At 34.0% G+C, this 25,601-nt stretch overlaps 1 protein-coding gene across 2 annotated transcripts in view; it reads left to right on the top strand.

The window, feature by feature from the left end:
* The window catches only part of LOC129222424 (serine/threonine-protein kinase MRCK alpha-like), a 177,173-nt gene extending 163,558 nt beyond the window's left edge, over nt 1–13,615 (top strand). For both annotated transcript variants that reach the window (XM_054856937.1, XM_054856936.1), the window contains 4 exons: nt 4,204–4,315; nt 4,794–4,848; nt 6,242–6,375; nt 8,414–13,615. In XM_054856937.1, the coding sequence (XP_054712912.1) occupies nt 4,204–4,315; nt 4,794–4,848; nt 6,242–6,375; nt 8,414–8,545 (433 nt within the window). In that variant the 3' untranslated portion in view covers nt 8,546–13,615. The remainder of the gene's footprint in view (nt 1–4,203; nt 4,316–4,793; nt 4,849–6,241; nt 6,376–8,413) is intronic.
* The last annotated feature ends 11,986 nt before the right edge of the window (nt 13,616–25,601 follow it).

Below are 25,601 nucleotides of genomic sequence, written 5' to 3'. Positions count from 1 at the left end.
GTATTTTACATCACTAATGAGGAGTGTTTTGTGAAAGCAAATTGCGATTTATTGGGCTGGTGGTATGTTTGTGATTAGCCCTTGAAGGAACGACAACCTCACCACCTACTCAAGGGGCTCTACTTTTAAGGGAAAAGAAGCATTCATGGACCATAGTTATATAAATCTGCGGCACGGAGAAACCCAAGCTTCCTCTAGACAATGCCGCAAAAAGAATGAATATATTTTAAACATAGATGATTTTAAATTATAAAAATTCATGACAATTATGATTTATAGTTATATCATTTTTAATAATAACATTTTTATAAGTGCAGCTTTTGAAGTTTTTTCTTTAGAAAATAGGCATATTTGCCTGTATATTGCAACCATATTTTGTCAAACTTTTTGACGTTCATAAACTGAGTCCAATACTACTATTTAATAAAAATGTAGAACGTTGAATGCGACATATTGTGATGTATTCACCAGGATTCAGTCCTCTTCAAGCATACCACCGTCCTTTTCTAGATCTTCGTCTATGATATTAGTGCCTCTGTTATTACTTCCTAGACCTGAGCAATTACTGCACATGCTTGAGCAGTTTAGACCACTACTTCTGCACTCGCAGTTATGGACGTGTTCGGCTTTTTAAATGCGCACTATGAGGAAAAGTAATTCCTAGGGAGTTGCAGAAGGCATTGTTGTAATTGGTTTCAGACATTCACCAATTTTCTTCCACCCCCACTGGAGGTAAATTCTTTTCCTCATCCAGCCGCTGCTGAACCTGGTGGTAGGTTCTATATGAAGGCTGCCTGGTAGCTGTTGAAGTGATGGTAAGCCAACTTGAGAACAATGAATGTATGGGCTGCTTTGCAATAGCCTGCAAGTACCACTGGTAACGAAAGTTATCTAGATCTTCAGTATTCTTTGCTCCAAACATCGCAAGAAAGAAATACTTTTCTGCGTCAGCCACTGCACTGGGATCTTGGAACCGTTAAAGATTTAGAAGCTTCGTACGAAGAGCGTTGTTGACTTACACTTTCCTATACGGTGAAATGTTTCCCTGCTTGTAGAAAGATGGTACATTGTCACATCCTGTGAAGGGGTATATTGCAAAGAGTACACCCTTCATATCTCCAATGCTTCGCTGAATGTCCGAAACAGTGCACACCTTCTCCTGCTGATTGTCTTTCTTTGGTACCACCATTTTCAATTTGTTTTCTGATGGTGTGTGAACATTCAACAAGATTAGTAAGTCCATGTCATTACCGATCACACAAGCTTCAACTCCATTCTTAGCTTTATTGATCGCTGTTAAAACTATAAATAAGTCATCGTCACCCGATGCTTGATAAGCTGTGCAACCGCCTCATTGCAATACATTGTCAGGAGAGAAATTAGGCCCATTTTGTTCTTAGTGTTAGCTAGAAATTCACTTTGTTTGATAGTTACATTGATTGAGTCTTCAACTTTGACTTCAATGTTAGTAGTAGAACGTGATCTACATAATTGTTCTTCATCTTTTGTGGTTCCTTGCTCGTATTCATCAAAAACAAGTTGCTGGCCTATAATGAGCAATTATGAAATTTATGTATTGCTCGTAAATCTGTCTGAAGGTAGCTGGGAAATGTCAGAAAACACGATGAAGAAGGTGATCTTCATCAATGATACATGACGCTTTTTCTAAATAAGTGGTGACCGATGATTCATTTGAATCTGGAACCAAAACAGACACCACTGGGAGATTTGCTCCCCTTCCTTATCAAGCCTGATTCGTCGAACAAGTTTGGAGGATATGCACATAATTCGAATTAAAATAAAGACAAGCCCGCTTATTAGAATATCGGTAAAAAGAATATCCCGCTTAATATAATACATTTTCAATGTACCAAACCAATGTAATGTGGTTATTTTTATCTCGGTTTTTGGAATATCCCGCTTATTAGGATATTTTTTTGTGGCAAAATGGCTATTCACTTAAGCGGGTTCGACAGTATTTCTTAAAGTCTCTCATATTTTCTTACTGTGCACACTATCCGATGTGAAAGAGTATTATGCAGGAGTGCACGTGGACTCAAGTAAAATATTTTGAAGACAGTGACATTTTCTGAAACTATGAGGAAGCTCGACCCTTCTCCCTCCCCAGTAAAAACTCTTCAAATATGCATACAGAAATCATTTAAATCATTGATGAAAATTATTTTTAAAGTTTTTTTAAAAATAATTTTTCAGTTTAAGAATGTGTTGTCAACCCAAAACATTTGAAAATTTCTGAAATTTCGGATCACAAACACCCCTGGTATTAGAGTTCACATACAGTGGTGTTGTTAATTATCATAGACTTGGTAATAGAGGCTAGAGACTGAACAGCTAACTTTCTTTTCAAGTGTATCTCTGAATGTTTTGTTCTCAATCTTTTTTGAAGCTAGTAGTCTAACTTCAAGTGCTTTATCACACTTCACACAAATTGCAGAAAATCGGTTCTCGTTCCCAGTATTTCTACGTTTCTAACCCCATGTTGTGCCTCTTAGCTTCTTCTAGACTGAAATACGATTGTACAATATTCCTTTTTAATAAAATTGTTTAGTTATTTCTGTTTACGTAGTAGTTAGAATTGCATTTTCCAAAAAATCTTTAAAATGCGAAAATTTTCTACTTTTACACCCGCCGTAACTCTGGAACCATTCACTTAACAAAATAATGTTTAGGACCATTTTGTTCGTAATTTAGTGTAGATTATTTTGTATATTGCACTTTTCGCGCTAAACACCATAGTTTTCTAAATATTTCGGAAAAACTGATAAAAACTACTTATTTACCTACTTCTTTCCCCCCTCCCCCCAAAACCTGACGCTGAAAACAGTGTAACTTTTTATCAAACAATATGTGGACAGTATACAACAATTAGGAGTTGACGGAAAACTTTTACTTTGGATGTTGAGGTTCATGTCTAATTGCACTGTACTATACCATATCATACTTGCCAACTCTACTTTTTTTTAACTGGACACTCCCGTTTTTTGCGTTCATTTCCGGATTTCCCGTTTTTTCATTTTCTCCTGTTTTTGCAGTTTTTTCAATCATCAAAAATTTTCACTTTCTTCTCAATAGATGGCGCCTATTTCTAGTCACCCACTTATGTTCCCACCATTCCCCCCCCCCTTCCCTCCTAAGCATACTATATAGGTATACCAGAAAAGGAAAGTTGTTAAGTACTTCATTTTCCCCATATTTATGTGTATACTGCAAAAATTCTATTTTTTTTGATTAAAAAATCTGACTACTTCCAATTTTTTTCTTATTAAAAAAAAAAAAAAATCTGGGTACTGAAGGATATGGCTTGTTTAAGAGTTTTACTAAAAATAATTTTTTCAATTAATTACCCATTTTATAAAAATTTATTTTTGGAAGCTTTCCATATTGCATGTTCAAAACAAAGTACTTGCTTTGCCGAAAATTGCAGTAGATTTCAATCCTTTTGCACCTTGAAAAGATTTCAATCATTTTGAAAGTTAGAAGTTATTTGCACATGTGCTACCCTACACCCACTTATTTTAAATTGTATTTTAATAATATGATTTTTTTTCTGGATTTTAGTAATTAAATTTTTTTAGTTACTTTTTTGGTAGGGACTGGGAAATGTACGAAATTTTAAGCAAATTCACTCCTCATTTTATTTTACCTTTGCAGTATTTGTATTTTTTTTTTTTTTGCTGCTAAAATTAGCTTACATCTCAGAAAAATCCCTATTTCACTTTAAATTAAGTATTCATGTTATTTAAAAACATAATTTAATAATTTTGATGTGAAATATGTCGCTGGTGAATCGCCTCCTCTAGTGGAATCTTCTGTTTTTTTTTCTTCGAAGGTCGGCAAGTATTCCATATAAAAATAATGCTTTATCTCAAATTTCCTTATTGTATCACTATCATATGTTTCCATGCTGGTATTAATTTGATTTTTTTCCTAATTTGGGTTACATGTACTTTTGTAATGATCATTTATTGATTTATTTTTCACAATTGAAAATTTTTAATGTGAGAAACATTGTGTGACACTCCTTTAAAAAAAAAAAATTGAATTTAGATTTAAAAGCAGAATATTTGTCACAGAACATTTTTGTGTGACAGCTGCGACTAACTAGTTTTAACTAGTTAGAACAGCTTGTTTGTTGTAACTTTCAGGTAAAGTACATACGGGTTCTTTAATTTTTTATTTCAGAAACGTAGATCGTCGCTCCAGATTAATCTCTGGTCCAACTAATTTCAATCATATTTCTCACATGGGACCAGGAGCTGGAATACAGCTACAGAAATTAGTAGATTTACCTCAAGTAAGATATTTTAAACCTACTTTGAAATGCAACTTGAAAGTTTATATACTTGATGTTTCTCTCATTTAATTGTACAATTAACTGACCTTAGAAAAGAAAGTAAAAAAATATATTCTATATTTTGGTTCTTGTGTTGCATAATGTTAACAAACAGTTTGCTTTGAAACCATGTTATGTAAAATAGTGTTTTTAATATTGACATGATTTCACAATTTATATTTTTTCACCGTTCGTTCACTGGCGTTAATTCAAGCATGTTTAAGACAAACTGCTTCTCAGATCAGCTACATTTGCAATCCCTGTTCTATTATCTGTTGTTTATTGTTCTTTGGGTAAGACAAATTATAGTTGAGACAATACATTACAAGTTCTCTTTGAGTTTGTTTTATTGAGATTTACTTTTAATGAGGTATTTCAAGTTAAAAATAAATTTTTATTGTGACAAACTGAGCTAATGAGCTATTTTTTGTCATTTCAGTATAAACTAAACTCCTTGCCACCAGAAGAGAAAAACAGAAGTTTACCGGGTTCAGGTAAACATTTTTTGCACTAACTTGTATATATAAAAAAAAAAAAAATGTAGTGGAAATATTGAAATTTTAGATTCCAAGTTCTTGTGCTTAAATTCAATTTCTTCAAAAGATCTTATTTGCTTTAAAGGAAAAATCAAGTATCCAAGAGCCTTAAGGCGACTCTCAAATGGCAAAAATCAATGAGTTTGATTTCTAAACATTTTTATGTAAAAATGTAAGTAGATGCCTGTAGTATAACTCGGAAAAGTTTTGAAACAGTTTGAACAATGCTAATTGGGGCTAAATTTGGATAAGAGGTAATGGGAGCTGAACTCCTACACTTCTTTTCCTTTTTATGCAAATTTTAACATTTTAAATGGAATTCGGACTTTTTACGTATAAAAAAAGTTGCTGGTGACTATACAACTTTTTTTTCAGTAGAAATTAACCCCTGTTGTAAAAAAAAAACTAAAATCGATTTTAAACACTTCAACAGCACTGTTTTACGAAAATTTTTGTGTTCTTTAAATTGTTTTCTCATTTTTATTTTTTTCTCTCAAAGTTATGATATTTAAAATGCAAAACTTTAAGATGTAATGAACATGATTTTTTTTTTTTTTTTTTTTTGTCTATGCAATACAATCTGCTTAAATGAATTTATTGGTGAGTTATGCTTCATCTTAAAAAGAAAAAATCTTGAAAATGAATTTGTATCAGAAAACATATTTTATTCTGCAGTTTTTGTGAATGTAATTTTTTTTTGTTTACTTCCCCAACCCCTAAAATTAATTGAGGCAAAACCCATCCCTTAAGTTGTACAGCACACTACTGCGAGTGGAATATAAAATTTTTCTGACAAATCTTTAATCAATAGAGAAGGAGAAGAAATCTTTCATCCCATATCAAATTTTTAAAGAATTTACAGACAAAATTTTCATATTTTGTATGAAATATAAAATATACATATTAAGCAATCTCTTCATCTTTGTTGGTTTAATTAAGCTTTGCACTACAGAATGAAGTTAGTTGTTGTGTGCAAAACAATAGTGTTTAAATGTCACTATTGTTTTGCAATTACTGTTTAATACCATATCCTGCTTTGTTAATTTTGCATAATTGTTATTCCTTTTGATATGCATCACCTTGCTCTGATTTTATTTGTGCGTTGTACATTGTTTGGATGTCTAATTTGATCTTCTTTTTGTATATTAAAACCTAAATCAAATATTTGGCTTAGTGTTCATGACTTTAAATGAAAATTCATAAATAAACTGTGAAGGGGAAAAAAGCTTTTATTTTAATTCACCACCATAGTAACAATTATTTAAAATCTTTTCTTATGCATACTTCATAATGTACACTTGTAATGAATTCACTTGTAGTATTTCTTCAAAATCAACTTCTTTTTTCAAAGGAAAATTACACAATCAACGGTCTACAGGGTCAATATCTGTAATTTCTCCGGATGGTTCAGTTTCATCACAAGACCATTCAACTGCTACTTTTTACACGGTGAGTTCTGGAAAAGGCTCAACTGATCAGAAAGATGTGAGTAGTAACAATCTAATGCTTTTTGGTTTATATACTAAGTTAAATGTGACTTGTTTTTAACACTAGAATTGCCGCAGTCTTCGTATACCTCGAAATACAGTGGGGGTCATTTTGACCCTCTGAGAAGAAATATGTATAGTTCCAAGCATAATGTGATACATTTTAAAATTAGTTAAAAATAAACATACTTATATGAAACACAGTTTATTAAAAGAGTATAGGGATTTTAACTATGTGTATTGATGTATTTAAAACGAGTTTTAAAAGCCCTTATAATAACACACGCTCTTTCAGTTGCTTTTTAGAAACTAGAGGCTAATGCTCCCTTTTACGTACAATAACATTATAAATGCTTCAAGTTCTTGAAGTTATATATTCCAAGAGGCATTTTAAAGTTTTTACTATTTCAGCATCAGTAAATGCATTTGGATTTCTTTTTTTTCTTAACGGGGTCAAGACACCTTCCCACGCTTCTAATACAATTTTTAAAAAACTTTTATATTTTTACACAGCACAATAATTTAAGATAAGTCAAGGAAGGATTAAGCTTTTTATGAAAACACCAAGGAGCAGTTAGCAAAACAAGTGTGCTTGGGGTCAAAATGACCCTTCCCATAATTCTAGTGTTAATCAACTTCAAAATGGAGATGGTTATCAGTTCTTATTGTATAACGTCGCCTCAGAGAGACAGTAAGAAATCTAATCCCAGAAATAACATTAAGATATCTTACTGTTGCTCTGAGGCAACGATATATGTTTTTTGTTTTCATTTGGTATGTTTGTTCATCTTGAACAAATGTTTTGTACACCTGTAAATTTACAGCTTTCTTGTGAAAGTTAGTGTTTCAATTTACTAATAGCTGAGTCTAACATTCATGGTCTGTGTATGAGTAATTAGAAATGTAAAAAAAAGTTTAATTTCCAATCGATAATTTTACTTTTTCAAACTTTTCTTACAGACATCTTTAGTGATATAAAAAGAAGCTAACATTTCCTGCATTCAGAGTGAATAAATTCTCATTAAAGATTAAGTGGTCAATCTTTTTCAAACTAGTCACATGTTTATCTGTTGTATATAATATAAACCAAAAAGAAGGGGAAGGAAATCATTAGCATAATGCTTCTAGGATTATTATTATTATTTTTTTTTTTTTTTGGAAATTTGTTGCGTAATGTTTTTTTCTTGATCAGAATTATGCAACCAACTACAGATCTTGGGTTTCAGTTTGTTTGCTTGTATTGTTAATCTTTTAAACTGTCTTTTCCCCCCACTGTGTAGCTTTTCTGGAATGACTTAACATAACTTATACCTAGTTGCATTGAAAAAGGGGTTCCTTGAAACCCTGAAACACCTGTCTGCAGTTCAATTAATTCAATTACTTGTGCTTGATTAACATTGCTTACTACTTGAATTTTGTTGCACATAAGTATTTGTTCATTTCGTATTTAAATTCTGTTTTGATTTTTTTTTTTTTTAAATCTAAAAAGATAATTCTGCAAACTTATTTTTTGCCATAAAATTTAGTTCTAGTTACTCACAATTAAAATATCCACACAATAACAATGTTATGTTGCTCTCACAAGTGTAAAATTCAGTCAATAAGCATTTATTAGGAACTTGAATATCAGTTTTAGATTTTCATCATTTATTAATTAATATACAGTGAAATCCGGTTGCAATAAATACCACTACAACAAAATACTCATTTTGGGCTGAAATAAATTTTAAGTTGTAGTACATTTCTTGAATTAAATTACAAAAAAAAAAAAAAAAAACTCTTGTTACTTGCCCTTGTTTACTGTGCTTTGAAGTTTGTTGTAACAGGATTCCCCTGTATTACATTTTTAAGTTAACTAATGCAATTAAATCTTAATTTTTTGAAAAAAAAAAATTAAAAAAAATTGCACACATTATTTATCAGAATTGTGCTTTTTTTAAATGTTCCTATTGAATCAAGACCCCCACACTGAATGTTCTCATTTGCTACTCTTTGCATCAAAAATATCTAACTCTTGTTTTGTCTTCTGTTTTCAGAATGCTCATGATCAGTCAAGTCCTCGAAATTCAATAGCCTCCAATAATAGTTCTTTACTTAGCTCTCCCCCAAGCCCTCAGGTCAAAAGAGGTGAAGAAAAAGATCATGGATCTTCTAGTTGTGAATCCTAGGATCAGCCTCTGAATTCATATCCTATTTCTATTACTGTGAATATAAAATGTTTTCATATTTGTGTGCATCAATGACTGAATTTTATCCAGTTTTAGTATTGGATTTATATTTTGAATCTTCTTAATTTTCCAAACCTGTTGTTAAAAATCAAATTCTGGTAATTCAAGTTTGAGCTGTGTTGCCTCCAAACATAAACAGATTGATTTTTTTCACATGCATCTTTAGTTTTTTTTTCTTTTTGTTCGATATGTTTATTGTTAAATTAACTTTTCATTTTTGGTATAAGCAGAGTTTTGCTGTGTAAAAATATTAAATATTGTGTAACTGTTTTTCCCCTTTTCCCAAACAACCAACTCAGTTATCAATACCATGTCAAGAAACTGGTTTTATTCTACTTAAAAGTTATTTAAAACCTTAATAACATTTTTCTATGTTAAAAGCTCAAAATGCTGTTCAATGTTTAATGTGTTAAAGAATTTTTTTTTCATGTACTTCAAAGAATAATTTGTTTGTGTTTTCATTAAAAAATGAGTTTAATAACCTGTCCATTATGCAGAAGGAACTCTTTTTTGAGAAAAAACTGCAAGTTCAGCTCTTCCTTGTAATATTTCATTGTTGGAATAGAGACTGGATTGCGTCTGTGAATAATTTCATGTTTGTCTTCTTCCATTGATGATTCTTCATTTACTGCTAGAGCAAGTCCAGTCTTTGAAGAAAATGCATTGGTTCGAATCTGACCGAAGTTGTCATTTTAACTTTTACTTAAAGCATCTTGGACTCTTATAAAAGATGCAAACCACTAGTCTATATTTTATATACCTTTGTAGACATTGTGTGATGCAATGTATTCTTGCAAGTATGCATTGCGCTGTTCCTAGTCTTTGTCGCTGCTTTTCTATTCTTTTAGCACAATGTATTCCATGCATATTTTTTTACTGAGTAAAAAATGAAAATAAGAAATTTTTAAAGTGTTTCTTTTTTGTTCTGTTTTAGTATTTAATTATTGTTTGTTAAGAATTGAATATAGTTTCTGTTGTTAATATATTATCTATTTTGTAAATATTGGTAAAAATATTTGTTTATTATAATTATACATGACACTCATTATAATGACTGCCCATTTTTTCAGTCCATTTAATAAAATTACAGACATGAAGAAAAAAAAGAAAGAAATCTCATAATAATCATGTAAATGTTAAAAAAAAACTTTGGTACAATATTGTTTACTGAATATCTTTTCATACTGGTCAAATGTAGTTTTTGTAATGAGTCAATTGTATAAACAATTATTTGATTTGTTTTAGAAGTTTGATTTAAATGTATTCAAATAATATAATAAAATTTCTATGGCAATAATCTTTGTATTTAGAAATCTATTGCTAAGAAATGATGCAATGAAATATGAAAAAGAAAAAAAAGCAATCTTTATCAGAGATCAGTTTAGATTAAAAATAGTCTTTTAATGCCTAGTAATTGTAGAATTTTTTATGTAAAGAAAAATCATAAATTTGTTTACAAATTCATGTCTATTTTCTTGTTTAGACAATCATTTTTGTAATAAGTAAATTTTGTGCAGAAACAGTGTTGTTCAATACTGATTTTTGCATTTTTAATCATTGTTGAATTTAAATTGTATAAATTATGAATTTTTTAACAATATTTCAAGTCAATTTTTGAAATTTTTAAAATTTTCCGTCCTATTGCTCTTTTGTTACAAAAAATTCTTTCCTTTAATCAATTAATCGATTGTAGTTTGATGGTAAAATTTAAGAACTGTATTTAAATAGACTTGCATTTCAACAAACTTTGATTTAAATTATTTATTTAGAAATCTGCAAATTATTTGCATTGTTTTAATTTTTGTTCGACGATCGGTTTTACCAATTCAGGGGAAATTAATGTTCCCCGCTAAAATGCCATAAAGTATTTTTTTCAAAAAAGTGGATTTGTTCACTTTTGATTAATTACTCAATTATTGTTTAGGTAAATTTTGAAATCTCCTTCATAATGTTTTTTAATCAATTAAGTTTCTTCCTGAAATTCATTTTGTAGTTGTTATAACACTAGAATTACGGCAATCATACCTAAAAATACAGTGGGGGTCATTTTGACCCCTGAGAAGAAATTTGCATAGTTTCCTATATAATGTTAAATATTTGTAAAAATTAGTTTAAAATAGACATATTTATAATAAATGCAATTAATTTAAAGAATACAGAGATTTTCAGGGTACATAATGAAATATTTAAAAAAAGTTTAAAATGCTCTTCAAAAAACTAGCGCACTTTCAGTCGCATTTCAGAAGCTAGAGGCTAATGTTTCCTTTTCTATACAAAAACATTATAAATGCTTCAAGTTCTAAGAGACGTTTTTGAGTTTCTGCCCTGTTTCAGCTTCAGTGAATGTATTTGCAGTTCTTTTTTTCTCAAAAAGGTCAAAATGACACCAGCCTGCACTTTTATTTGTAACCCTTTAGTTTGGTTTTAAAAGAATTACAATTTTCTTGAAAATTTTTCATTATTACACAGCACAATGATTTAGGAAAAGTCAATGAAGGATTGAGCATTTTATGAAAATACAGAGGATTAGTTAGCAAAAAAAAAAGTTTGATTGTGGTCTAAATGACCCCTCCCGTAATTCTAGTGTTAAAAGATGTACTTGTGTGACAAATCCACAGAGATGTTGGTTTTTAGGTTAATTTTGAAATCTCTTTTGTAACATTTTTTTAGTCACTTTATCTTATCCTTGAAATTTTAAAGAGAATTCTTTATGTGATTCCTTGAAATGATGGACTAGTGTGATAATTCTAAAGAAAATTGATCTTTTAGAAACTGAAAAACTTTGAAGTGTATTGTCGTATGATGCAGAGATATTATTTTCAAAGTGCATGTAGTTTAAAATATTCCAATATATTTTATGACAATTTATTTTATATTTGACATTTGTTTATGTGCTTCTCACAATTGTGTCTATCATAGCATTAAATTATATAATGTGTTAATACTACTTTCTTAAGAAAAAACTTTTGTGTGATTATCTCAAGTTTCGATACACAGGTATAGGTATGAATTTTTCAAATTAGCATTTTTAAAACAGAAAGTGACAAATACTAAATCAGCTAAATGTTGAATATTTAACAGCATGAGGTTGAATATTCAGCTGTCAATTTGCCTTGACTAGATATTTTTTCAGCTCATTAATGGATAGTTAATACAGGGCAATGATATTCATGCCAACCACACATCAAATACATCATTGCTTCTTAAGGCTTTATGAAAACCACAAACTATATTAATCTTATAAATAAAAGTTTCAATTTTTTTTTTTTTGAAAAATTGATTTTTAATGAACTAAAACTAATTAAGATAAATAATCTGTAATCACTTTCTTTTTTTTAAATAATGTATGGCCCCTTGTCCCACATTTGAATTTCAATCTAACTTTCTTCTATGATAAACAGTAACTTATTTTGTTATCTAAATAGTTCTTAGCAAACAATTTTGTTGAATCAAATATTTAAAACAACCAATAAGTATTAGTATTCCAAATACAGAACTCAAATTATCCAAATCAACTGGAATTGGACCCTATTCGTACCTTTGGATTTTTCTCTGAAAAAGAGTGTATTTTATTTAATTACTGTATGTATGTTTAAAATAGGAGAAAAAATCAATTTTTAAGGAAAAATAGCTTTTAACTAAGAAACAAAAAGAGGCAGAAACACGTTTAAGAAAAGCAGAACTTTTACTTGTTAAATTTGCTAGTACTGCATGCTAGAACACAATAATATAGCTGACCCCTGAGATGAGAAAGTGACTAATCAGTCGCAATAATGTTCACCCTGCACCTACACCAGCTTTGCGGTGGGAAGAACAATACAGTGCGAAGACAGAATGATAATTTTGCAAATTACAGTATGTTTCTGTCTTAACCCCCCCCCCCCCTTGAAATTCAGAAACTGATCCGGATAATCAGCGATTTATAGTCAGAGTCGGATAATTGAAGTTCTACTGTAGTATTATAATGCATTTTATTTTGTTAAAATAATATCATGGTGGTATTTTACTGTTTCTTAAATGCAAGAATATGAATTCAAAAATGTTTCAGATTCTTAAGCTTCACATACTACAGTCGTTTTTCAGATACCCAGTTCCATGGAATCTCTACTTTAAAATAAAGCATCTATATACTTATTTAATGAACCTCATATTTTGTAATTTAATTTCTATTTCATCCCTATGTTTACATGTGTTAGTTTAAAAGCCAACAGTGAATTTAATTGCAGTTGTATAATTTTCTAAGAAAGATATTTCTGACATTTAATGTGTTCTTTATTGAATAATTTAGTCTGCTTATCAAATGAGTTTAAATTTGTATTTTCATTAATTTTTCTAATAGATGTTATAATTTAATTGTAATAATAATTTTCAATTACAAGTTATGTTATATAAAGTTATTGTGTTATTCTTTTTCCTTAAGAAATTTTTTGGTTAATTTAAAATTAAGTACTGTAACTCAAATTTAAGGCCAGTGATTTAATTATTATTTGTGGTATTTATGGTTTTATTAAAATTAAGTTTGTAACCAATTTAGTACTATGTTCTGTTATGAAATCTTGGCATGATGCTTGGCTCAAAAAATATAGTCCAAAGTATATTTTCATAATTGCTCTTAAAAAGTGGGTCTGCAAAAAAAAAAAAAAAAAGTATGAGTTTTGGAGTTATTATGTCTGAATACAATTAAATTTCAATATTTCACATACCTTCATATATGTGTTGCTCATTTTACTTCTACAACATCTTATGCTTTATGACTTTTGACATTGTTGCAGCAAATGAGAGATGTGTAAATGTGCTCTGACATGTCACTAATTTATGTATCAGTCTTTTAAAATTCTGAATCCTTAAGATGAGCCAAAATGTATATTTTTTTGTGCCCACATAAGTTTAAATTAGAATATATACTTTGGCAGTACAATGTGCCTCAAAATATACTTCATATAAGCTGAATTACATGTAAAAAACTAGCGGAAAGATTTTTACCTTTCAATAAAATTTTTTGTCAAAAAATGTGTTTTCTCACTTGGTTCTTGTATACTTCATTTACTGCAACTTGAACTAACTTACAATAAAAAGCCAAAGAAAAATTTCATATTCCGTAAAAAATGTGCTTTTTAGTGCATTTATAGCTAGCTGCATTAGAGGCATAATTTTTGGCACTTTTTACTTCAAACAAATGTTTGCTAACATTCTTGATTTAAGATATTTTGTTTATAAAAAGTCTTAACCCTCCAGAGCTCGCTTCAAAATAAATACTGTGAGAAATTGCACCAAGTGTTATAACAAATAATATTATGTAATAAAACAAATTAATAAAAAAAAAATTTCTTTTCTTCTTGGTGTGAGTTATAAAGGTTTTAACGGAAATTCTGGAAAGTCATGGAAAAAATTTTAGCAAATTTCAGACCTGGAAAAGTCATGGAAAATTGAAATTTTAATTCAAAGTCATGGAAATTTATTTCGAGTCATGAAAAAATGTCCTGGGCAAAGATAAATTAGCAGTTGCTTAAAGAGCATTAGAAATTTTGAGTGATTTAACAGTATTGCACATAAAAGCTATTAAAACTGGGAATTTGAACGATCCCAAAATAAATCAGAATTTTGAATTCTCATTGCATCCACTTCTGTAGCAGCTTCTGTTCTTTTTTTTTTTTTTTTTTTTTTTTTGCAATGTGATTTTACTGCTTGGACATCACTCATTTTGAAGTTACATTATTTTCAACATTTTTTACTTTCTTCTATATATAATATATAGAAAAAAGTATTGGATTCATGCAAATTTTCGAATTTCGAATTTTGACGGATTCGAACGTTTTGAGGTGTGCTGAGTCCATTTCGACTATTTTTGGAAAATGTCTGTCTGTCTGTGTGTATGTGTGTGTGTATGTGTGTGTGTGTGTGTGTATGTGTGTCACGTCTGTGTGTGACCAGTTTTTTGTGGCCGCTCTACAGAAAAAACTACCGCATGAAATCGAACGAAATTTGATACACATATGTGCCCCTATGTTAACTTGTGCCCATTGGTTTTTGGCGCGAATTCCTCCAAGGGGGGTGGAGCAATGGGACGTTTTTTGAGTTTTGCGTGACTGCTATTCCCCAGGAAGTAATTGGCGGAATCAGACAAAATTTGGTACATATGTTGTCCCTAACAGATACAGATCCTGATTCAATTTTGGTGTCAATAGCTCAAACGGGGGTTGAGCTATAGAACGTTTTTTGCCGTCAATTGTGACTGCTGTATCTCAATAAATAATGAACGTAATCAAACAAAAATTTATCGACAAGTAGCCCTTAGAAGATATAAGAAATGATTCTGTTTTGGTGTCAACAACTAAAAAGGGGGCGGCGCAATCGAACGTTCTTTTTTTTCCATTGTGAGTGCCATATCTCAAGAAGTAATGCTACGTTCTGGATGAAATTTGGAATAAATATGAATCCATATGTAAACAGGCGTTGGTTTAATTTTGGCGCCAATCGCTCCATGGTGGGCTGATTTTTTTTACTTTCTTCTATATCTAATATATAGAAGAAAGTATTGGATTCGTGCAAATTTTCGAATTTTGACGGATTCGAACGTTTTGAGGTGTGCTGAGTCCATTTCGACCATTTTTGGAAAATGTCTGTCTGTCTGTGTGTGTGTGTGTGTATGTATGTATGTGTGTATGTATGTGTGTCACGTCTGTGTGTGACCAGTTTTTTGTGGCCGCTCTACAGCAAAAACTACCGCATGAAATCGAACGAAATTTGGTACACATGTGTGCCCGTATGTGAACTTGTGCCCATTAGTTTTTGGCGCGAATTCCTCCAAGGGGGGTGGAGCAATGGGACGTTTTTCGAGTTACGCGTGCTTGATATTAAAAATTTGGTCCATATGTTGGTATTAACAGGAACAGGTGCTGATTCAATTTTGGTGTCAATAACTCAAACGGGGGTTGAGTTATAGAACGTTTTTTGTCGTCAATTGTGACTGCTGTATCTCAAGAAATAATGAACGGAATGAAAGAAAAATTTATCGGCAAGTAGCTTTTAGTGGGTATAAGAACTGATTTTATTTTTGTGTCAACAGCTAAAAAGGGGGTAGCGCAATCACCCGTTCTTTTTTTCCATTTTGAGTGCCCTATCTCAAGAAGTAATGCTACGTTCTGGTTGAAATTTGGAATATATGTGAATCCATATGTAAACAGGCTTTGGTTCTATTTTGACGCCGATCGCTCCAAGAGGTGTTGATTTTTTTTTTTTTTTTTTTTGCGAATAAAAATATTTTTATTAATGCAACAATAAGAAAGATAAATCGTAATAGATTGTCGTCTGCGTATTTCTCGTGATTTTAATTGTATGGAAATGATAGGAAATATTATCCCAATGATTTAAAATTTTTAACTGTTGCCATCTTATGTTTGTTAACAAATAAAATATTTGTAATTCATTCAAGCAAGGCTTTTAAAATAACTTTCAATTTTCGCTCTTTGCTTTGCTTTTGCAATAATTCAGACATTGGGATAGTCGTCAAGTTTTTGCATGTGTCATTTTGTTTTTGTTGGGAATATTGCTTCCTCGTCAAGCATGGGGAGGGATCAGAAAAAAAAAGAAAAATATAGAAGAAAGTTTCGTGATGGCCACAACATACTAGTTTTTATTTGTGTGAATAAAAATAGCTTTTTAATTGCAACAATTAGAAAGATAAATCGTAACAGACTGTCGTCTGCGTTCAGCTCGTGCTTTTAATTGCATGGAAATGCCACGGAAATATAAGTTCGTTGCTTGAGGCACCCGGGGCCCTGCCCCTTATCCTCTGGTGTGGTATGTTGATAGTTCCCCGGTTGGGGCCATGGCTTTATTTTGGCGCAGAAGATGGTTGCGTGGATGTACGAGAGATGTGGCTTCCTCTAACGGGAGTACCATAATGGTTAGCCGAAGGCTCTTCAAAGTAAATTTCAACTAAAGTTCTTCTTTATTTAAATAAGTTTAAGTTTTTTTTTTTTTCGCTTCCTACGTATTTTTTAAAGTTTTATACTTTTATTTCCCCGTGGGGGATTTCTAGGCTATTTGAATGAATAAAAATAAAATAAAATTAAGACAATGATAAAATGTTGATAAGAAATTAAAAAAGAAAATAGTGAAATGAAAATAGATAGGAGCATGCTCCCAGCCAGAGTGTAGCACAATAACAAGAGTCGAAACGAGGTATGAACCCCGGATTCACTCACCCCGTTTCGAAATTGAAACTAAGCTAGCAGAGCGCGAGGCCTGCGAGAATTTGCCGGATCCAATGGATCGTAATTTGGAAGGATGTTAAGTAGTGGATTGCCAACACGGGGGATGTTGTAGTGAAATCTCTTGGCGAGCTTTTTGCAAAAGTTGTGGAGCGTCGGGATGCCAACCTCTTCCACCAGCTTGTCCGTACGGACGTACCAGGGAGGGTCGCACGCCGCTCGAACCATCACTCTCTGCAAGTTCTCAACTCTGTTAAAGTTAGAGATTGCAGAAGTCGCCCATATGGGCGCTCCATAGGTAATAATGGGTCTTAGGCAGGACTTATAAATGAGCAGTTTATTATCCGTTGATAAAACGCTTTTTTTGTGCAGGAGACAATTTAGTGGTTTTTTGGAAGTGAGGTACTTCTTGCGTACCTCTTCAATGTGAGGTCGCCAGGTTAAATTACGGTCGAACGTTATGCCTAAATATTGCGCCCGCTGAGACCAATCAATCGGGTCGGTATAAAGATGCAGTTTAATAGGAGGGAGCTCAGTTGTTCTTGTAAAAAAGCAGGTAGCTATACTTTTGTTGGCATTAACTTTGATTTTCCAAGTCCTTAGCCAGATATCTAGATGTGTTAAGTGGTTTTGAATTGCTGAAAAGGCTTGATAAAGTCCCTGAGCGGAGGCTAGTATCAGGGCCTGATTACCGCACAGGCCTACTAGGCCTGGGCCTTGGGCCCCTCTTCTTAAGGGGCCCCAAATTACTTAAAGAATTATCCATAGCATTACGACTATACAAAAAATACACACATTTTTAAAATAATAGCCTTCAGGGGGCCTCCAAATTATTGGGGGCCTTGGGCCTCACTTTCAGTTAGTCGGGCCCTGGCTAGTATGCAGGTGTCATCTGCATAAATGGCAAGATGCGTGTTGTCCGTGTGTGGGATATCGTTTGAGAAAATTGAGTAAAAAGTTGGGCCTAAGAGGCTGCCTTGAGGCACCCCGGCCCGTATGTGTCTAGGTGTTGAGAGAGTTTCTCTCACTCGAACGATAAAGTGCCTATTCATAAGATAGGAGCTGATAATTTTTTTGAGTGCATGAGGTAACCCAAGGCGTATAAGTTTGTAAATTAGCGCATCAATCCAAACCCTATCGAATGCCTTCGCTATGTCAAGGAAAAGCCCGATGGTTTTCTGATGATTTTTTTCAGCCTCTCTGATTAGTTCTGTGACTCTAAGTAGTTGGTGGTTTGTAGAGTACTTCCTGCGGAAGCCGAATTGTTCAGCTTGTATGATGTTGTGATCCGCAAGAAAGTCAAGAAGTTTATTGAGAATGCAGAATTCAGTAATTTTGGAGAGAGCAGAGAGCAAGCTTATTGGTCGGTATTCCGACGGCTCCGCTGTTGCTCTTTCCTTTTTTGGAATAGTGATTATTATAGCAGTTTTCCACTCCTGCGGAAAGTGACCCAACTCGAGTATTTTGTTGATGAGTTGGGTAATATAGAAAATAGTACGAATTGGGAGGTTTTTAATTAGAGAGTTGGTGATTCTATCAAGGCCTGGACTTTTCTTTTTCTTACACTTTTTGACATAGCTTAGAACATCTGAGTGTGATGTTAACAAGTGATTCAGTTTCGTCATGTCTGGTGTTGTTAGGTGTGAACTGCTGTTCGAAATGATCGGCAAAAAGTTCTGCCTTTTCAATATCAGTCATAGCAGTTACAGTTTGGCCTCCTGGAAAGGTTTTGCCTTTAATGGGCGGAATGTGTCTATACGTCCCCCGATGCCGCTTGACGGCTTTCCAAATGGAAGTGTCGTCTGCAGTAAGGGAGGAAATATATTGAGTCCATGAGTCATTTTTGTGCCTTTTAATTGCTTGTTTAACTAGCTCCTGTGCCTTATTGAGGTCGGACTTGGAAGCAGGATCCCTGCGGAGTTGATAAGTTTTTCGTAGCTGATTTTTTGACCTAATTAAGTTTCTGATGTGGAGGGGGAGCTCCTTAGCATAGCTTTGCTTTAAAATGGGGATGGAGGTTTTGGAATGGATATTAATAATGGTATTAGTTAAATTGTGAACAGAAGAATCGAGCTCAGTCCCAGTATTGATGTCCTGAAAATCAAAGTGAATAGAGTTCAGGAGTTTACGAAACCTGGGCCAATCAGGTTTCGAGGCATGTGGAAGTGCAGTATTCACTGTAACCGTGTCAAAGACAAATTTGACTGGGTTGTGATCCGAGGAGAGCTTTGCAAGCGAAGTCACCTCGCAACTGTAGGGAAACAATTTGACCATCCCAAAGTCAATAGTAGATGCGCTGGTCACAGTGATACGTGTAGGTGTGGGAGGAGCTACGATGGTAATTCCTGCCTTTTGGGCAAAGTCAAAAATAGTTCTACCAGTGGCGGTGGTTCCATTGCAGCCCCAGAAGGTATGGTGTGCGTTAAAATCTCCGCAAACTATTGTGCTTTGAGGGTATTGAAAGACTGCTTCTAGATCCCGAAGGAGCTTCGAGGCTTTTTCTTTCGCCCTCATGTGTCTGAGTGTTAGGCCATACGCAGAGACAATCGTGATGGGGCAAAAGCCTTTTGGTGCAATTGTGATAGAGGTAGCTTCAAGTGCCAAAAGGCTTGGTGTTAGGTTCTGGTGGTGTGGAATAGAGCTCTTAACATAAATTAAGGTACCCCCCCCCCCCATGCCCTAGTATAATTATTTTGATCTGGAAGTCGATCATTGCGGTAAAAGTTATAATTGGGGATCCCAATTCCACGATTGATTGGTCTAAGATGCGTCTCTTGCACACAGGTAATATCGGGCGCTTGTTCATAAACAAGCTGCCTAAGTTCAGTGATATTGTCGAGCAGCCCGCAGGCATTTTACGACAAAAGAGAAAGACCGAGGGGGAAAGCCATTATGTGCGCTGAAGTAACTCATCACTTTCCATGAAAGCTTGGAAAAGAGCCCAAAGTTTATTGATAGGGTCAGATTGTTTTCTAATTTCAGGCAGAACCAGTTTGATAGTTTTAATGATGGCAGGGAGGTTCAGAACTTTGAAAAAGTTCAAGATCTCCTTAATGGAGTCCCATGTTCCGGCAGCTTCCGAGAAAGCACCGGTTGATGGTTTGCGACGAGGCTGCTCTGGGGCCAGAGTGCTCACGTCGCTAGCAGAGGTGGCTTGAGCCGCTCTGTTTGAAGCTCCCGCGATGGCTGAGCCTCGGGCCTTTTGGGCGAATGAGTGTGTGAGAACATTGGGGGCACTCACAGTGCCATCGCTCTTACTCTCAGCTTCTTTTTGACTAGGGAGTGCCGGGAAATTAGTTGAGTTGGAAGTAAATGACCTGGGGTTGGGGGAAGTTTTAGAGGACTTCTTGATAAAGTTTTTATATTTTGGGCATCCTTTGTAAGAGGCAGGATGAGGGCCCTGGCAATTGGCACACATAGGTTTATCCATCTTAGCAGCCTTGTGCGGGCAGTCACTGGAGAGATGTTCACCCCCACACCGAACACACCTCGTGGTCATAAAACAGTTCTCGGAGCTGTGGTTAAACTTCTGGCATCTGTGACACTGAGAAGGCCCTTTCCTAGGTTTATATGCCTCCACAGTGACATATGTATATATAATGTTGGTCAAGTCAAAGACTTTTTCAACCCCTTCAGTGTGTGATAGGTGAACTTGAAAAATCGGCAAAGGAGTGGAACCCTTTCGCACAAGCTGCGCAACCTTCTTAACTCCGTAGCCAAGCTCTTCAAGAGCCCACTTTAAATCATCTTTATCCGTTGTCAATGGCAATCCCTTAACAACAATTTTGACAGGGCGATTATGTTTAGCCAGCTGTACGTAATGCTGTATCTTAGTTCGGAGCAGGTACTCCGAAATGGCTCTGTGATCGTCAGAAGTGGCCGGAAAAATTCTGGCAAATTCTCCGGAAACCTTTACTTTGAACTCAGCTTGAGTCTCTGTTTTAAGCCCAGTGACAAAGTCCCTGTATTCTTTTGGGTACACGGCTAGTATGGGTTTTATTTTAGGAGGGACGGTTGCGACAACCTCCTCTTGTGTATCCATGTCTGGGTCAGACAAATCGGTGGAGATCCCCCCACCCTGGCTAAGAGCATTGAACATGTTTCCAACCTTTAAGGGTTGAACCTTCTCATTCTTTTTAACCTTGCAGGTTTTTGTAGGGCTCTGAAACCCGTCTTCAGTAGATTTTTTTCTTTTGATACGGCACTGTGGCCTTAAAGTTAGGAGGTTTTTTGCCTGGCAGATTTGTCATGCTATGGTACTCCCGCAGAGTAATGAAATTTGGGTTTTTACCCTCTTCATCCAGCGGGAACTTCACCAGCATTATTTCGGCCAGACGGTTCATCTTCTTGACCCAAGGGGCCCAGGCGTTGGCGTCCAAAATCAGTCTCTTTTCATTCATTAAGGAGCATAGGTTCAGAAGGTAGTGGTCAGCTTCATCAGAAAGCCCTTTAAGTTGGCAGTAGGCATGTAAATGCCAATCGGTAAATTTGCAAATCTCGCTGGTCAACAGCGTCACCCCAGGAGGTGGATCAGAAGTCTCTTGATGCAGCGCACTCGGCGCGGCAGTTTCTGTTTCTTGCATAGCAATACTTCTTGCTTGCGAAATTTTTAAGCGTTGAAAAATAACTCAAAAAATCAAACGAAATCTGGAAAAATTCCAGTTGTGTAAAACAAAATGATGTTAACAAGTTACATCATTTGAAAAGATACTTTTCGGCTCTTATAAGCAGACCATTGCAGTAAAATAAGACAAATGAAAATCGTTGTTCCACAATCAATCACAAAGAAAATGAGTGCCTGTATGGAAATGGTATGCGCATGGAAATGATCCGAAATATTATCTCAATGATTTAAAATTTTTAACTGTTGCCATCTTGTGTCTGTTAACAGATAAATGTTTGTAATTATTTTAAGCAAGGCTTTTAAAATAATTTTCAATTTTCATTCTTTGCTTTGCTTTTGAGATAAATCAAGAATTGGGATGGTCATCAAGTTTTGGCATGTGTAATTTTGTTTTCGTTGGGAATATTGCTTCCTCGTTAAGCATGGGGAGGGATCAGAATTATAAGAAGGATATAGAAGAAAGTTTCGTGATGGCCACAGCATACTAGTTTTATTTTATATTCTGTAGTAGCGAACTTGCACGTTCTTGATTTTTGCCACACGCACTCAAAAAACGCAATTCAATTGCATCCGAGTTCGTTTCCGTAACTTGTATAAAATTTATTTTTAAATTTATCTTAATTTCTTGAAGGTTTAAAAAAATAAAGACATGAGTTAGGTGATAGAATACTTAAATAGGGGAATTCTAATACCCTAAAACAGTAGTGCCCAACATATGGCTCGCAAAACTGATCCATGCGACCCACTGCTATGTTCAATATCAAGAATCAAACACTATGTTCCAGAATTTCTGAACCTATTAATTTTTATGCATTTGAAAATGTGCAAATAAATAAACAAGTAGGTTTGAATCAGAAGATATATTCACTGCTAAATGCGTTTTTTAAATAAGTATCTGGTTTAGAAACATGAATTTAGTAATGAATGTTTCTTTACTTTGAAGAGCCAAAGTACTGTCAAGTTATTCGGATGATTAAATGCACTGTTGACACTAAAGCCTTTTAAAGCAAATTTATTGAAATTTAGTAATAACTCATTCAACCTTTGTCCCATTCATTATCGTTCTGCCTGTTTCTAAAAAAATGCTTATTAAGAACTACACATTTAAGCATCATTATATTTGATTCACTGTATTTTTACTTTACTTAAATTTATATGAAGAAGACATATACGAAGTTTAGTTTTTTTAGGTGTACACTGATTGTTTTTCAATTATTAAATGCTTGGATGAGATAGTGACATTAATGTGGAAGTTTTGCTAATGCTCATTTTCAAAAAATGGCAAGTTTTGTATTAAATAGTACTATCTCTTTATGTAACAAGGTCATGAAAATTTTTATGAAGTCATGGAATTTTTTCATCCAAATAGAGTATGAACCCTGTGTTCATGACATAATACTCAGGTCAAGCTTCATTTTTGACATCTTTTAATGTAACTTTGCATAGTTACTATTTCAACTGGTTAAATAATTAGTTTTAAAAAATAAAATTTATTATACAAATGGTCTGCTAATAGTTTTTCCCCTGATTGCATACACATTAAGTCTGACCACAGATAGTATAGAAAGGCAAACATCCGGTTTACAGGCGGAAATGGATACATCGATTAGTTTTCATGGATGTCGACTTTTGCTGATATATGTTAGCCTCTAAATTAATCAGAGTCTAATCATGGGCGTCGCGGCCGGGGGGGGGGGGGGTCCAAGGGGTCCGGACCCCCCCCCCCCCCCACAATATTTGAGGACTGGACCCTCTCAATATTTGAAAATCGGATCCCCTCGATTGATTGTCAAGATGAAATTCATTATTTTGGGGAAATTATTTTTGATTTGAAGACTTTAAACAGTTGCATAGTACATAATTTACCATGTCTAATTCATATCAAATAAAACGAAATGAACATCGAAAAAAAAAAAAAAAAAGAAATGAACTAACTAAAAACAAAATAGGTGACGTATATAGTGAACGGAAAGTTGGAAAGTGAACTCCAATGACAAACCATTGCTCCGCTCTCTGCGCACACAAACTTCGGTGGAGGATGATGCTAGAAAGGGGACACCTTTTTCCTTAGTGCAATGTCAACCGTCCAGAGTTATGTCGCTGCCCCCCCCCCCCCAGTTTGAAAATCATTCCAGCGTATTTGTTGCTATTTAGGGGGGAAAAACGGGACAACTTTGAGATACTGAAACTAGATGGACAAATCCCCCCCCCCCCTTTTTTACGACTCTCGGGCTAATAAGTCAACAGAAGTCAGACGGAGATCTAAATTTCTGCCCCTTTCTTTCTTATCTCGTTTCTTGGCGCTTCCAGGTTTCTGTTTCGAGTTTTGCAGTGTTTGTTTCTCGATTCGATTCAATTTATAGCAACACCGATGTTACCGAAACAAAATGAGACACCAGACCTCTTTGGCCGTTTTTTTTGCAGCTGGCAATAACACACCCTGGCCAAAGGATAGACAAAAATTTAGAAGACCACTTAGCTGGTCAAAGGTTAAGTTTGGGGTAGAAAGGGAAAGGACGTGTCATGTGTTTGACATCATTCAACACGTGGCTTCAAAGTACCTTATCAAAGCGCGGTTTCTCAAATGTGTTTGCTGCATCTAAAATTTGACCAAAAAAGCGTTACGTTACAGAAAAAAAGAGGTGAAGTTTAAAATTTAACGTGCAATTTCAAAAGCAAATCGTAAGCCAGCATAACGATGGATACTGTGATGTCACTTCCGATAGACCAACGAAAAAAGAAGCGAAAGATGACCAGTAAAAAAAAAGACAGAAATAAAAGGAGCTTCCCTATTGGAAAACGTTCCGACAAAAATAAAGATAATTTCATGTGGTCTTTTGGTCTAATTGAGGGTAGGTGACGTGAAGAGCGCTCCTTTAAATACCTTTTTTTACATATTCGATTACGGCTATGGAGAGGTGGCTTGAAACGGGAAAATGTAGCAAACCTTCTACATCAAATGAACCTGAGCAATTTTTAACTACTGAATCATCATCAACATCCACAGAACCGTCTTAAAAACGTCAAAAGACCGTGATAGGTAAGTATCATTCTGTTTAGTGTAATATATGCAGGGGCTTCCTGATTTTATACTATTCAGATGGGGTTGCTTCTCGATTTTCCGAATGAAATTCCTAATTACCCACATCACTACATCTAATGAGAATATCTTTATAATGCAATATTTCACAAAAAACTACTCGAAATTTGAAGACTCGTCAGACAAAGTTTTCTGGGAAAGGAAAGTTTATGAAAGTTCTCAGTGGCCTGCTATCTAGTAGCCCATGAATGCCTGCTGATCAGGTATGCTTTACAGTCAATATTTTGACATTATGAGTCCTATCGGAGCTGATGCTTCAACTTTCTCTTTTTTTTAAATGTTTCAAATTTTGTAAATTTTAATGGAATAAATAATACTCCTTTTAGTTATTAAAACTTGACAGAAAATTATCCATTAATAATCCTGCTTTACTGAACAAATTTTATTGAAATAACCATTTTAAAACTTATTGTCACGTGTCAGAAAAAAAGCAGTTTCATTTCTCTTTCTCTTACCCATCGTCCGCTGATCAGAATTCAATTATACACCAAATGCTGTTTGTTCTCTGTGTAGGCCAGTACTTTTCAATCTGTGGGGTGTGCCTCTGAAGGCAGGCCTGTCACTTAGTGAGGATCAGGAGAGGCACTTTCCTTGCTGACTTTGAGAAATCAGAAATTAATGTATTTACATGGGCATGGTTTTTGCTGTTTTTTGGTTTCATATGCATTGAGTGTATGGAGTATTCAACAAAAAAGCAAAATTTTGATGCATTTGTTACAAAAAACCTGAAAAAATTAAGAAAATACTTTAAAAGGTTGCATTATTAAAATATGATGTCATGAGAGCTTAATTGTGTCTTATTTTATTTTTGTAGTTGTGTTTTTCGTAGGTTCGTGAATGTCATAACGGTGAATTATACACTTTAATTTTTTAATTAAAAAACATCAAATTAAACTCCTTCGAATCCAACTTGTGCCAAGAACTTAGAGCTGCAGGGTTTATCACTATGTAATATAAAAGTTTAATTATACAGTTGTCGCGGCTTATATATATATATGAGTCACATTTTGTTCTAAACAGCTTTGATTCCATAAAATGGCTGATTCAATACAGCTGGAT

This window comes from Uloborus diversus, chromosome 5 (genome assembly GCF_026930045.1).
Source record: "Uloborus diversus isolate 005 chromosome 5, Udiv.v.3.1, whole genome shotgun sequence".
In the NCBI taxonomy this organism is placed as follows: Eukaryota; Metazoa; Arthropoda; class Arachnida; order Araneae; family Uloboridae; genus Uloborus; species Uloborus diversus.
The sequence above is the reverse complement of the archived record's forward strand: the minus strand, read 5'-3'. Positions and strand labels throughout refer to the sequence as shown.